Here is a 14,856-nt window from a genome sequence, read left to right as displayed (position 1 = left end):
CGCTCCAAAGCCCCTGATCCCTTGCCAGGCTCTTCCTGCGCGGGCGAGCCGCCACGTGACGAGCCTGCGCTGGCCACACACGGCCCTGCGGGACAGCGGTCACCAGGACAGGGGTGGGGGGTGGGGCGCAGCGGAGGTGCCGGGAGCAGGTGACCCACGCTGGGATTTGGGAAGAGCGCTGGCAGGAAAGAAGCAAGAAGACGCCCCGGTAGGAAAAGCCTTAGAGCTGGGTCCAAAGGGCTCCAACCCCCCTCTTCCCTGAACCTATCCTTGTTCCATTTTCCCTCATTCCTAAATGTTGCAGACACAAATGGAAACAAACATCACCAATTGCAAAAACTTTTTATTTTTTTATTGCGGTAGTTTGTGGGTGTCCGGAATCGCACGCAGAGGAATGGCAGGGTCCTCGGCTCTGTGGGCTGTTCTTATGACCCTCTGGCTGCACGCAGGGGCAGCCCGGGTGCCCAGCTGGCCTGGGCCAGGTGTTTACTAGACTGGCACAGGCTGGGGGGGCTCCTGCTGGGTCTCCGAGGGACCCTGCAGCCCATTCTGCTCTGACCCTGGCTCTGGCTCCGGGGGCTCCAGAGCCTGCCGGGTGTCAGCTTGCCACAGCTGTACCAGGTCCGTCGGGGTCTTTCCTGCCTGGGGGAACCAAGCGGAGATCTTGTCACTGCTCAGAAGTTTGTACCAGGAGGTTCCCTCATCTATACCGGGGATTCCAATCAGGGGCAAGCGGCAACATTTAGAATGTTTGCGATTGTCACAGTGAGGGGTGTGGGGACTACTGGCATTTGGTGACTAGAGGCCAGGGATGCTGCTTAAAGATCCTGTAATGCACAGGAGAGTTCTCTCATAACAAATAAATTTCCAGCCCCAAATGTCAGTAATGACCTGGTTGAGAAATCCCCACCCACCTCCTCCGCACAGCTTCCTGACTTTCCCACTATCCGCTTAGTCTTTCTTGAGTCAGGGGGACCTTCCCATTCCCCTCTTTTGTGATTGCTCTGGGCTCCAAAGAAGAGCGTGGACTAAGCAACGTAGGACCCCGAGAGAACTCGAGACCCACACAGGGTGCTAGGGATGGTCGTGCCAACCAAACGCTTAGCTTCCCTTCAGTTGGGTTCCTCCATGATTTTGGCCTCCTTAGGCCTGGACATTAGGACCCCCTCGGATCTATTTGGAGACCATTGGGAAGTCCTCTTACTGTCCTTTCTGGCTGTTTCTCTGCACTTGCCCTATGGACAGAGATAAGCATACAGAGATCTGGGAAGGTGGGTGGGCCCCAAATTCCCAGGGTGCCCCAAGAGACCCTCCACTGTGAGTGTGCTCCGAGGGCAGGCAGAGTCTTTCTCAGTTCTGTGTTTCCTCTGAGTGCCCAGCGCAGAGCCTGTGTGAGCGTTGCACACTCGTTACCGAATCAGGGAAGGAATGGACTTACTAGGTTCTTGGTCAACATGTCGGCCCCGTGCAGGAGCAGCAGTTTGATGATTTTGTAGCGGTTGAGCCTCACAGCATCATGCAGGGCACTGTCCCCTTCCTAGAGCCAATGCGACACTCAGTATGGCCCACAGGGGCATGTGGATGCCCTCGGGCTTCCTGCACTCCTGGGATGTGGCTGAGCAGAAGGGGATCTGGACACTTACTCTGTCCTTGGCATTGATGTCCAGGCCCAGGGATAGAAAGTGCTGCACAATCTCCATGTGCCCCGTCCGGACTGCCACATGCAGGGGGGTACTCAGCAGCTGTGTGGGAAGGAAGCAGGAACCGCTGGCTCAAGGCACGTGGACTGTGGTGCTTCTGGGAGGGAGGTTGTCCAAGCTCCAGCCTAATCCCCTCCCCAAGTCCCAGTGCCAGGGCCTGAGCCCCATAAGGACTGGGAGTTCTACCATTTCCACCATCCTATTCAGTGGTCTACCTCGGAAGCATTTGACGCCTCGTCCTCTGCGAGGCCTTCTATGGTTCCCCTCTCACCCAGCTGGAAACAGCTGTGAGCTCTGCTGCCCTTCTCTTAATAATTATAATAGGTGCTATTAACTGAGAGGTAACTACGGGACGGGCATGGCAGAAGCTTATAAAACATCAGCCTTATGCTCAATAAATAATTTACATACACTTCCCCATCTAGTTATATAAGAATTCTGTAAGACATGTGATAGATACGCCACAGAGGTTCAGCGGCAGTCCCTAGTTCAAGGCTGCACACAAAGGAATGAGTGAATAGAAAAATGGTGAATGAAGAAACAAGCGAACAGATGAATAAGTGAATGAAGGGATGGACAGACAGATAGACAAAGGATGATGAAGGATTACACGGATGAACAAATCCCACCTCTTTGGGGTGATCCCAAAGCCCCCTAAATAGTGAATTTCTTCTCATCCTCTCTCCTCTGTCCTTCCTGCTCCCATCCCCAGACGGCGTCTCCAAGGACCTACAGGTGATGGCAAAGACCCCTTCCTGGACTCTGCAGCCCCTCTAGAAATCAGACTAGCTCACTATCCTGCCTCCTGGGCTTTTCTGGTCTCTGCCCCTTGCCCTCCCTTCCCACCCATCTTAACACCTGTCAGCATTATTGCCTCACCTTGTCCCTCTTGTTCGTGTCTGCTCCTCGGCTTTGCAGGAGTTTTACGACCTCCAAGTGGCCCCCACGACAGGCCCAGTGCATGGCTGTGCAGTCCAGCTAGAAGGGAAAGATGGGGCTGTAGGGGAGGAAGTGCCCTAGAGGAAAGGACCTCAGCTAAGAGGGCTGGAGGAATCCAGGGAAAGAGGACAGGGAAGGGGCAAGGCACGTCTGTGCCTGGGCAGTGGACCGAGCGGAGCAGGAGAACCCTCGGGTCCAAGCCAGGTTTATGGAGGATGGCCCCAGGCCATACAACTCACTGGAGGTGGGGGCTGGCCCCAGAGGAAACCTGTTTGTGTCCCAGGTTGGCCGGAGGGAGGGTCCACTGGTGTTGGGCCCACCTCCTACCTCCCACCCAATTAGGCATCTCTTACTCACCCGATCCTGGAAGTCTACAGTGGCCCCATGCTCCAGAAGCTTCTCCAGGATCTCCATGTGACCTTCCAGGGAAGCTCGATGAAGTGCTGTCCGGCGGAACTGTCCCCAGAGAGACCATCAGGGCCTGGTTTCTGGCCTCAGGCTGAGAATAAACCTTACGAGCCATTTTGAATCTGATCCCTGTGTTTGGTCCCCATCGTTTCCATGTTCTGGCAGTCCCTTCATGTTTTATCCAGACCAGCCTTGGAACCCTCTTATATCCTGGGAACTCTGACCTTTTCACCATCCCCCACCCCCTAGCACATTAAGCTAGGCCTTGACACAGGCTGTTCCCTCTGCTGGGAATGCCCATTTTGCCCTTACTTCCTGTGAGTGCTTGATGAATTCTTGCTACTCCTTCAAGAGGTGGGACAGCTCAAGTGCCATTATCTTAAAACCTCTCCTCTAGGCCCGAGCTGGCCCCAGAGGTCCCAGAGAACCTTTCAGAGAGGGTATTGGAAGGGCAGGCCAAGACTTACTAGACTGTTCCCCCTGGGTGCCTAGCCCAGGGCCAGAAGGGGCAGGAGCACACCCATGCCTGATTCAAGGAAGGAATGAACTTCAGCATTTTGCTTTGGTCTCTTGAAACCCTCAGGCCATGAGGCGTATCTTCCCAAAGTGAAGATATGGTTATGTGTGGATCTCCCCCTTCTCTCAACGCTGGTCTTTCCTTTTTTGTACTCCCAGCACCCGGCACAGGGCTTGAAGGTGGAAGGTGTTTGATGGATCAAGAGGACTGAGACTCCTGAGTCTCATGGAAGGGAAAGGCCATGTAGTCTAAGCCCACAGTAATGCAGGCTGCAGGGGAGGACCATCAAATTTCTCAGTACCAGGAGATGCATGTGAAATGTGAAAGAGGCAGTTTCAGGGAAAACAGAAGTGTGAAGGGTGATGGAAACATTTTGAAAATCATGGTGATGGTTGCACAGCATGGGAAATACAACGAATGGCACTGAACTGTGCACTTAAAATGACTAAAGTGGCATGTTTCAGGTTATATGTATTTCGCCACTATACAACAATCAATACGTTTTAAAAGGAAGTGTAATATACAATGCAACACAAAACAATATCATATCCTGCATGTGCTATAGTTTTTTTTCTCCATTCACTAAATACTGAGGCATTAATACTCCATTTGATCCCTGTGATGATCCATTTGACATGATCCGAGGGAAGCAGGCCGTTTTACAGAGGAGGAAACTGAGGCCCAGAGCTAGCCAAAGGTCAGGTTAGGGAGTGATAGAGATGGGATTTGAGCCCCAAATTCTTGGTTTGGGCTCTTATTTTTTTTTTTTTAAGATTTTTTTTATTTGTTTATTTGACAGACAGAGATCACAAGTAGACAGAGAGGCAGGCAGAGAGAGAGAGAGAGAGAGAGAGAGAAGCAGGCTCCCTGCTGAGCAGAGAGCCCGATGCGGGACTCGATCCCAGGACCCTGAGATCATGACCTGAGCCGAAGGCAGCGGCTTAACCCACTGAGCCACCCAGGCGCCCTGGGCTCTTATTATTTAATTCCATTCCCCTTTCTTCCCTAGAAGACGACATGACATTTGTTACTCTGGAGGTAGTTCAAGGTGAAAAGGGCCTAAGGACTTAGATAAATTCCTGCGTGGGCAAGGGGTCACCCAAACCCCCTGCCGAAGGACCCCCAACACCTGTTCTCAGGCCCACAAATGGGTGGGCAAAGTGGGGAGGCAACTCTGAAAGGGAGGCAGACAGAAGGTACATGTAGAACTTCACCTGATCACAGGTGTCCGGGGAACCCCCGTCGGCCAGGAACTTCTCAATGACCTTCATTTTCCCTTCCACTGCCGCTTTCAGGAATGTCTCTTCTTCCACAGGGCAAGTCTGGAAGGAACGAATGCAGTCATGGAGGGCTGCCCTGCAGTGATCAGAGGCCCTCCTGGGTTCCCCCCGCCGACACAGGGGTCCTCCCCAAGACCCTTACGATCTCCTCAGGCTCTGGAGGTGGCTCCTGGGAGGCCACCAGGGCTTCCCGCTTCTTCTGCTTGCGTTTTTTCCGCAGCTCGATGAGGTTCTGGATCCCCCCCACATCAATGATCTCCCGGCGAAGATCTAGGGACGTCTTGCGCACACGCTCTTGGCCCTGCATGGAGGTGGCTCATCAAACCCCAATGCTGGGGCCTTGGGGACCCCTAGGTCAAGCTTGGGGAGATGGATAGGGAGAGCTTTTCAGGAGAGGGAGAATCCAGATGAGACCAGGACACAGACAGCTCCAATCAGGGGACAAGGGGAGACTTGAGGTGACGGCGTAGGAACTGCCAGCTTTGAGCCTTCATGTAGGTGAAGGGCAAGAGGAGGGACTCTCAGAGGTAGCCCAGCCCTTGAGAATGGAATCTGAATCCTCAGCTTTCCATGCAGTTTCATGTGTGTGTGAGATCATAAACAATACAGAAACAGGGGCATCTGGGTGGCTCCGTCAGTTAAAAGTCTGCCTTCGGCTCAGGTCATGATCTCAGGGTCCTGGGATCTCTGCTGAGTGGGCAGCCTGCCTCTCCCGCCCCCTCTGCCCCTCCCCCTGCTCATGCTCTCTCAAATAAATAATTTTTTAAAAAATCTAAAAAACAAACACACAAACAAACAAATACACAAACATAAAAGTGTTGAAGAGAAAGCCCTTCTCTCCCAGGGGTAACTTCCATTATGGCCTGGTTGGTGCCCTTCAGACAAGCATCCTTTGGGATCACCCTCCACACTAGTGTTCTAGAAACTCTGGTTTTCCTCTCAGCAGCACAGAGGTCTCTCCTGTCAGCACACACAACCTCCCGAGCCCCTTAACAGGGGCATAGTGCCCAGCTGTATTGCTATCCCATCAGCTGGGGCTTCCAAAATGAGTCCATCCCCTGGGATCTGTTACATACACAGATTGTGACTCAGCAGGTCTGGGGTGGGGCCAAGATTCTGCATCGTTAGCATGCTCCTGGGGTAGGGGGTGCTGAGATAATAGGTTTGCATACTAGCTAGGGGGAGCAAAGTCATAGCTTGCCTGTCCTGTCCCCTGAGTGCAGAGGTTGGACTCTCCTCACGCTTACCTTAACCTTCTGTAAGGCCAGATTCTGAGCCCCGTGGTGCTTCTCATCCTCCAACACCAGCATGTCCATGGGCAGCTTCTGCTGTGTGGTTCCTCGGAGTTTCTGGTGAGCCAAGGAGAGGATGTTCTCCAGCACCTGCCCATAGTACCCAGGGCGGCAGGTAGCCTCTCCCTCAACCCACTCCAAGGAACCCCCAAGGACTTCCTACTGCGTGACATCAGAGCAGTTCAGAGCCCCACTCCCGACTGGTCCTGAAGACCCAGCTCCCATAGTTCTCCAGCTCAACCCTACCCCAACCTCAGCTCAAACACCTGCCCACTGGTGGTCATGTGTCCTCAGCAAGTCAAGTTTAAGGGCTACTGGAATGAGTTTTTGTGAAATTAAATATATTCACTTTTCAAAGCACCGAGATGACAATGATGGTGTTGGTGGTGTTGGTGGTGGTGATTTCTTTGTTGCCATTAAAGATTCACATAGATGAAATGATTGTGGTAAGAATTGATAGTAATTTTTAAAATAGATTCATGTGTCAATACAAAAATGTGGCAACTCTCAGATACCAACTTTTTTTCCCTCAGATTTTACGGCTCCATGAGATCCTGGAGCTGGAAACTTGTCAGGGAAGCTGAGGGACAAGAGCCACAGCGACCTAGGCTTCAGTTTGAAGGGACTGTCATTGTAATTGGATGGGTGAAACTCCTTCCAAGTCCCCCTTTGTAGTTTTGACTTGCCTGGACCAATTTCTCAGGGCCCCCTCCTCTGTCTTAAAGGAAACCACTTTTTGTGACCAGCTGACACCCATCTCTGTGTGCCGGGAAACTTCACCCCGGGTAGAGGACAGAGTCCGGATGACGGCTAGGAGGAATGGCCCACCCTTACAGAGCTCTCAGCTGCCTTGTGCCTTTTCCACTGAGCTCTGGTGGGATACTCCTCCAGGGCTGTTTTGAGGGCTGATTTCCCCAGTCTTCATTCGGGAGGTCCTGGTGCCCACTGGCTGTTCCCTTCTGTGGTGGGCTTACATGGTCTGAGGTATCCCCGTACTGGCCTCACCTGAAACACTGCATCTTCCTACAGGAACAAGAGGTGACCTTGGGCTGCAGCCTGGGGGATCCTGGCTGGGCTCCTTATGGAGCATCCCAAGGGTAGGCTTGGGTTGCCATTAGCTTGGTAACCCTAGCACCTATGATGGGGTCTAGCATACACCAGGTGCTCAGTGAATGTTGGAGAATAAACGAGTGAGTGAGTGAATGGATCACGACAGGAGGCGCTCAGCATCTTTGCCCACCCATAAGTCCTCAGTGATGACCTGACCTAGTATGCTCCCATGACAGAGCCCAAGCCCTAGACTTCGGGATTCTCCTTCGCCTCCCACACCAAAAAGGGGGAGCAGGCTGGACAGAGGCTCCCTTCTGAGAATTTTGCTGGGCTGGGACTTAGTGGGAACAACTAGAGATTCTCGTGCTCACACAGGCCTTACCCAGACTCTCTAGTCCTTCACTTCAGATTTGTCTTTGGGGGCTGACACACAGTCAGTACTCAGAGCCCTCCATGGTGCCGTCTTTGGGGGCTGACACACAGTCAGTACTCAGTACTGGGTGCTAGTGGGTGAAACACAATGAAACAAATGCCCACCTTACTCTGTAGATCATTGTACAGATTAAATGAAAGTATGCCTGGGGGTGCCTGGGTGGCTCAGTGGATTAAAGCCTCTGACTTCAGCTCAGGTCATGATCCCAGGGTCCTGGGATGAAGTCCCGCATCAGGCTCTCTGTTCAACAGGGAGCCTGCTTCCTCCTCTCTTTCTCTCTCTCTGCCTGCCTCTCTGCCTGCTTGTGATCTCTGTCAAATAAATAAAATCTTAAAAAAAAAAAAAAGTATGCCTGTACAGAGCTTAGCACAGTGCCTGGCATGTGGCAGGCATTGGTGGGAAGGGTGGCTCTGTGGGCACCCGGTGTCCCGACAGCCGTGCTGCTATATTTGTTGGGTGAATGAATGGATGAGGACAGCTCCGTGTCCCCCTGCTGAAGGTCTCTGTCCAACGCCAGCACTCCAGAAATGGCACTGCGGCATGACTCACCTACCTGGCCCCAGGGGAGAAGTGGCATTCCTGGAGATCCAAGGATGCCCCAGCCTGGACTCATTGGGCTCAGCCCAAACTCTTCCCCCACAAGCCTGTCCCCCTACCCCCCGCCTCTGGTTTACATCTCTTCTTCCACCAGAGTCCTGGTCCTTCCCTCTTCCTCACCCCTATTCAGCCACTCTTTCGGTGAACAGAGCCTACTTCCAAACTGATTTATCTCCTTCCTCCCATTCTTGTTAGGGCCAGTCTTTTGCCGATGTGTCCTCCTCAGGCTGTCAGAGCTGCCCTCCTAAAAATAGGTCAGATGGCACCACTCACCCTCACTCAGCAACACTTAGTGGCTCCCCATTGCCCAAAGAATAAATATCTTTCCCATGGCCCTCGAGAGTTGGTACCCAGCCTTAGGCCCTACCAGACTTTCTCACAATGGTCCCACCATCACTCACCTAAACTTTTTAGTGCCTGTCTTTTCCTTAGCCTGGAATTCCCTCCCTCTCTGATCTCCACTCACCAGCCTTGAAGGTCCCGCTCAAATGTCATCTTGTTCCCAGGAGTCCTTGAGCACCCATAGTCAGAGTGACGCACCTACCTTTTGTGCCCCTTCCCTGCTGACTTAACAGCTCTATTTCACCATTGCCTCACTCTGCCTGTTTCTCTGCGGACTATGTCCCTGACATGCTGGCTAGAATGACTGTAGGGCTGGTAAGGAGGAGGCAGGGGCTGGCCCTACTGAGCCTCTTACTCCTCACAGCCCCTGGCACTTGGCAGAGCAGACTCTAAGTCAACTAGTAGTTTAAACAGAATGAAGAGTAGACAAGCCTGCACCTTCGTCCCCTCTCCCCACTCCTTTTTCCCAGAGCAAATGCCAGTTGCCCAGAGCTGCAGTGCTCCAGTGGCCTCCCCGAGTGCGGCTGGTCGTCCTGGGAAAACCCATGCTTCCTTTCCCGGCACCGCTTCCTTGCTCTGCTCCCAGTCTCTATTCTGCAGGGACCAAATGCAGGAGTTTCTCCTGTCTCAGCCTCCTGCCCAGCAGCTGGGAGCTCTCAGGGCCCCAGACTCCCCTATTCTCAGGCAGCACCCCAGCTGTCCTGCTCTAGTGCAGCCTGGCCCACCTCCTCGAGGTCCAGGATATCAGGAGCCCAGCTTGGCTTGCTCACCCCACCATCTCTCAGTTCTTGGGGGTTGAAGCCTCAGTCTCCCACTGGCAGCAAACCCCTCCACCAGGAGCACCCTGGGGCTGGAATGGAGCCATTGGGCCCCTGGGGGCATCTGCCCTCCTTCCTACCACAGATGCGGCAGCCAGGCTCTTACCTCCCTTGACAGTAGAGCTGGATTTCCTTATAATCCCCTTGGGTCCCCACACCCATGCCTGTACCTCATTCTCTTCCTCCTGTGCCAGTCGCTCCTCGATAAGCGCCGTGGCCCTCTGCACTGCCTCGGAGCCCTCCATGGTGCCGTCTATCACCAGCCTCTGCAGGCCCCAGGGCCTCGGGGGCTTTATAAGCCAGGGCATCCCCCCACCCCCACCCCGCTGGGCGCCTTTGCCATGAGCTCACTGGCCGAATTCTCCACCTGCCTCCCCCACATGTCACCTTCACCCCAGGCAGCCCCGGGGAGCTGAGGGAAGCAGGGGCAGTTTGCCCCACCCACCCCCGACCTGTTGGAGCTGAAGGGCCCAGCGCCCCAAAAGAGCAGGGCTGCAGGAAGGAGCCCGCCTAGCCTCTGTCCTGAATGCTTGGGTCGGACTGGGCCTTAGTGGTGGCAGCTGGGCTGCACAAAGGACCTACTGGCTGCCCCTAACCCTGATGACAGTGCCACCTGCTGGACGCCTGGCAACTGCCCGCCATTGTCAGTGAGGGGAACTGAAAAACAACTGTGAGGACCCAATGGAGGCCTGTGTCCCCAGCTGTCCTGTGAACAGACTCTGCTTGCTCTGTGGCGGGGCCGACTCTGCTATGTTGGGGCTGGAGTGTCAAGGTGATGGGCAGGAGTAAGAGCAGGTGCCTCCCTCTTCGCTCACAGCTCTGGCCGGCCCTTGAGTCTCCGGAGTCCCACAGCACCCCCTAGTGAGGCGTCGCTGTATGTGCCTGCCTGTCCATTAGCCTCTGACAAAACCTTGACCCTCTGTCTCACCAGGCCTCTGCAAAACTTAAAAGGTCTTGCTTCCGGAAGGGTGTCAGGAAGCCACCTTAAAAGGGCCAGAGTGCAGTCCGGAGCCTTGGTGACGGCCAGCCCCTTCTGATCACCCCGCCTTGTCAGGCCACCCTGACCGGGGTCTGGCCATGCTCGCGGAGAAGGAAAATACTCTCAATGGAGAAAAAGCAGACCTGAATTTGCTCCATACCTAGAACTCCGGGAGTGAGCCCTGGGCCATCGTGCACACAGACGCCACAGTTCGGCAATTCTGTACTGCTCATGCAGCTCGCCCTTAGCTAAAAGAGGTCCCCTTTGGGTGATGTGCACACTTTCCCCACAGAAAGGGTAGGCACTGGCTCCTTTTCCTCTCTGGTCCCCTTGCTGCTAAGGAACACATGCTCGCAATCTAAATGTGTCCAAGATTTTGCTTTCACATCCCTGAGGGTGCAGGGTGGCATCTCCAGGATTGGGGTGCATACATCAGTCCTGAGGGCCCGGGCAGGACCCTCTCGCTTCCAGGAACAGACTACTAAACAGGTTACTAAATACCACCTTCCTGATATGTTGCCTCTGCTTTCAAAGTGCGCTCATGTCTGTTACCCCATTTAATCCTCCCGGCAACTGAGGAAGAGGCAGGGCAAGTGGCATTGTCTCCACATTAAGGAAAACCAAGTGGGCTCAGAGATTAAGTGTTTTTCCTGAGAACCCATGAGAACACAGGGCCTGGAACACTAGGAATTCAAGGCTCTCTCCTCTCGGCTGCAACCCACTCTCACACCAGAACTGGTTCTGGGGCTCCACAGAGCAGCCAGGGAGCCCAAAGTCAAAGCTAGGCAAGAGAGAAGGTAGGAGCAAAAGGCTTTATTGATAAATATGCAGATATGTCTGTACACAGGGACCTGTTGTGGGCCATGGCCGGGCTGCAGACCCCCCACCGCTTGGGTTACAGCCAGGAGATGGCCCCATGTAGACCCCTGCCACAACAGCACAGCCATCTGGCCGCCCGCCCCCTCCACCTCTGCCAATTGTGCTGGGGGCAGGGAGAGGCAGAGGCCGGCCTCAGGCTCCCTGCCCCTGGGGCTCACAAGCCATCTCCTCCCCTCCAGAGGACTGGCACTGGGCCCAGGGCAGAGTCAGGGAGTAGGGGCAGGGGAAGGGGACAGCAGCTGCTTCAGACCCTGAGCAGAAAACCGGAGTGAGCACAGCCGGCAGCACCAGACAACAGATCTGGGCTCTAGGGGCCTCCGGGCTGGCCCCTCGTGGCTCGAACCTGCTGCGGGAGAGAGACAGGGTGGAGTGCCCCCGTCTGCCTTTTCTCCAACAAGGCTGGCAAAGCCTGTGTGTGGCAGCACTGCTTCCTGGGTGTGGGGCCCTTATGGCTCCCGGGCCCCCCGGGAGGCAGGGTCCCTTCATGGCTTGTCCAGCAGCCACATGGCAGGCGGCGCCCCTGAAGAAAGTGACAGCCCTCGGAGGCAGCAGCAGGGTGGGGGGACCCAGCGCTCCGCCGGGAGGCCTCTCAGCCCCGCAGAGGCCTCCACGGCCTCTCTTCCCAGGGGTCCGCGGGCTCCTCAGTCCTGGGGCGGCGGGGGCTGGTTGATGATGACCTGGATGACAAAATCTTTCTGGATCTTGGTTTCCTGGAGCCGCGTGCGGTCTGTGAGCAGCTTCCCGGAGAAGAACCACCGCTGCCAGGATGGCTCGATGCCCTCCAGGCTGTGCAGCTGCCTCTTCAGCTGCCCCACCGTGTCGGGCAGGCTGGCGTTGAGCCTCACGTCCTTGCCCGTGGAGAGGCGCACCTTCAGCGGGAACTCTCGGCGCACCCCGGGCGTGGGCTCGGGCGGCTCCAGGCTCTCCTCCTCAGTGTGCTCCAGCAGCAGGTTCACGGGCGGCGACAGGCAGTAGACGGGCAGCTGGTAGCGATTGCCCAACTCGTCATAGCATTCACAGAGGGTGCCTGCGCGATAAGGGGGGCGGTCAGGGTCTGCTTGGAGAGCCCCACAGTTTCTGTCTTGGCCATGGGAAGAGAGGGGCGCATACGCGAGTCAGGGCGGGTAAAGGAGGTCATCTGGGTGGGGCACCAATCCAACAGGATTAGTGCCTTTCTAAGAGACATTGGGCCATGCTTTCCCAGTATGTATGGGAGGACGTAGCAGGCGGGCGGCCATTGATAAGCCACGAAGATAGCCCTCACCAAAAACCAAATCAGCTGGCACCTAGGTCCTGGGCTTCCCGGCCTCCAGAACTATGAGAAAGAAATCTCAGTTGGGTAATAAGGTACCCTATCTGTGGTATTTTGTTAGAGCAGCCTGAGCAAACCAATACACCTGTTATGGCCATCCCACAGTCCCTGAAACCAACCTACAGTCAGGTCTCTCTGGGACAGACAGCTGGGAGGAGTTCAAGGTGGAATCAGGAACACATGGGGCCGGCATCTTGGCTCTGCCAGGGACTGGCTCTGCCAGGCACTGCCAGGTACTGTTCAATGCTGTGAATTATTCAACTTTCCATTTTTTCATTCGACAACTCTTTCCTGAGCTACATGCTGGGTGCTGGGGTTACCAGGGTGAGAGAGAAGGCACGGGCCCTACTCTCCAGGGCTTCTACTCTGGTGGGCCCCAGGGGACTTCCTATACTAGGCATTGCACACAGTAATATATTTGTTGTGTCCTGATCACCTACTAAGTTCCAGGACTGGACTAAATGTGGTTCTGCATATCTTGCTGAGTCCTAACAACCATTCTGTGAGGTGCATATCTCCGCTTTACAGCTGCAAGTTCCTGAGACTAAAATCGAGAAGCTCCCTGTCAGGGTCGCACTACCAAAAGCAGAGACATTTGTTAAAACCCAGGTCTGTGACTCTACAGTTCCACCGTGACCCTCCGCTTCACATACTTGACCGCATAAGGCTGTTATAAAATTAAATGAGATACTACAGCAGAAGCTTCTAGCTCAGTGCCCAGCCCGTAGTAACCCTCAACAGAAGGGTTCTCAGATGCTCTGTGATCCCAGAGTACCCCGGGCAACTCTAGCTTGCTCTCCTCACGCTGCTTTGAGGTTGGCTGGTGCCTTTCTATGCCTTCAGTAGACAAGCGGGGACTGCGTTTCCCTTTGGTTTGCGTCCCCGCTCCTGGCACATACTCAGTGAGGGTTGCATGAATTAGCAAGCAAAGGGCCACCCTGGCCACCGAGCAGCTTGGATTGAAAACTCCCAGTGTGGGGCCGGCTGCCGGCTCCCTTCCACCCAAAGCGGCCTGGCGGTCCCCAACCTGGTGGGGACAAAGCCCGGCCCCGCCCGCTCACCGTGAGGCAGGGTGATGCTGGCTCCGTCCAGGATGGCCTGGGCCAACTCATGGTCGTTGGCCTCGGCTGCATAGGCGGCGGCCTTGAGGGCGTCCCAGATCTCCTTGCGGCCCTCGAAGGCGGGCGCCGTGTCCCAGAACTCATCCCGTTTGCTCCGCAGCTGCCCGTCGGTCATGGGGTAGTCGCTCTTCCACTTCAGCCGCTCCTTCTTCAGGGGCTCGTTGCGCCCTGTGCGGGACGGAAGGGACAGGCTGAGCACCTCTGAGGCCAGGCTGCACCTGCAGTCTCTCCGCCCCTCCCTGCCCTGCGAGCACCCTCCCACCCCTGCCCTCTCCAGCAGTGGCTCCCAAGTATTCTTCGGGCCTCAAGACCCTTTCCGGCAGCATCAGGGGATTAGTCTGGAAACTCCACACACCCAACCCGGAGATGTAAACAGTTTTTGTCAGCCGAGCATGTATCGCCTCCTTCTTTGATTATAAAGAAGTATGTGCTCCGTATCCTTAAAGACCCGGCAAGAATGTCCATGTGGGAGAATAAGGGCGGCCGTTGGTGGGGCAGGCCGGGCGCTCCAAACCCGCTGCTCCTCTTGTCCACAAAGCCCGGCATATGGGCCGGCTGTGACCATGAGAGCCTGTCATGTGCCTGAGGCCACACGAGTACAGACTTCACACAAGACTTTGAGTGCTGAGGCCCCCCTCTCACTGCTGTCTGTGCCATGCTGCCACCGGGGAAGAAATGACTCCAGAATCCCACTATTCAGAAATAACCACCGCTGACACCTGAACATATTTCCTTTTCCCCATTTCTCTCAATATAGTTGAGTTCATATTAAATTTTTTTAAAAGACTTATTTATTTGGGGGCGCCTGGGTGGCTCAGTCGGTTAAGCGTCTGCCTTGAGCTCAGGTCATGATCCCAGGGGCCTGGCATTGAGACCCACATCAGGCTCCCTGCTCAGCGGGAAGCCTGCTTCTCCCTCCCCCGCTCCCCCTGCCTGTGTTTCCTCTCTCGCTGTGTCTGTCAAATAAATAAATAAATAAATAAATAAATAAAATCCTTAAAAAAAAAAACAACAGACTTATTTATTTGAGAGAGAGAGGTCAGAGAGTGAGTGCGCGTGCCTGAGGAGGGTTGGGGGGGTTGAGGGGGAAAGAGGGAGAGAGACTCCGAGGCAGACACCCGGCTGAGCTCGAAGCCCAAAGCAGGGCTCCTCTCAGGACCCTGAGATGAGGACCTGGGCCCGAATCACG

General features: G+C 55.0%; 2 protein-coding genes across 2 annotated transcripts in view; both read right to left on the bottom strand.

The window, feature by feature from the left end:
- Nucleotides 1–325: 325 nt before the first annotated feature.
- ANKRD2 (ankyrin repeat domain 2) lies at nt 326–9,734 on the bottom strand. Its single transcript, XM_044236643.1, is given in 11 exon segments — nt 326–642; nt 1,439–1,537; nt 1,644–1,742; nt 2,580–2,678; nt 2,997–3,095; nt 4,779–4,886; nt 4,987–5,145; nt 6,092–6,193; nt 9,547–9,636; nt 9,638–9,685; nt 9,687–9,734. Coding segments are annotated over 11 exon segments (1,089 nt in total). The 5' UTR covers nt 9,720–9,734; the 3' UTR covers nt 326–489.
- Nucleotides 9,735–11,153: 1,419 nt separating this feature from the next.
- Nucleotides 11,154–14,856, bottom strand: part of UBTD1 (ubiquitin domain containing 1) — a 52,595-nt gene continuing 48,892 nt past the window's right edge. Inside the window, exons 2-3 of the mRNA XM_044240252.1 lie at nt 13,608–13,835; nt 11,154–12,261 (exon numbers count right to left, since the gene is read on the bottom strand). Of these exons, the coding sequence (XP_044096187.1) occupies nt 11,876–12,261; nt 13,608–13,835 (614 nt within the window). The 3' untranslated portion in view covers nt 11,154–11,875. The remainder of the gene's footprint in view (nt 12,262–13,607; nt 13,836–14,856) is intronic.

The sequence above is a fragment of the Neovison vison genome, chromosome 2 (genome assembly GCF_020171115.1).
Source record: "Neovison vison isolate M4711 chromosome 2, ASM_NN_V1, whole genome shotgun sequence".
In the NCBI taxonomy this organism is placed as follows: Eukaryota; Metazoa; Chordata; class Mammalia; order Carnivora; family Mustelidae; genus Neogale; species Neogale vison.
The sequence above is the reverse complement of the archived record's forward strand: the minus strand, read 5'-3'. Positions and strand labels throughout refer to the sequence as shown.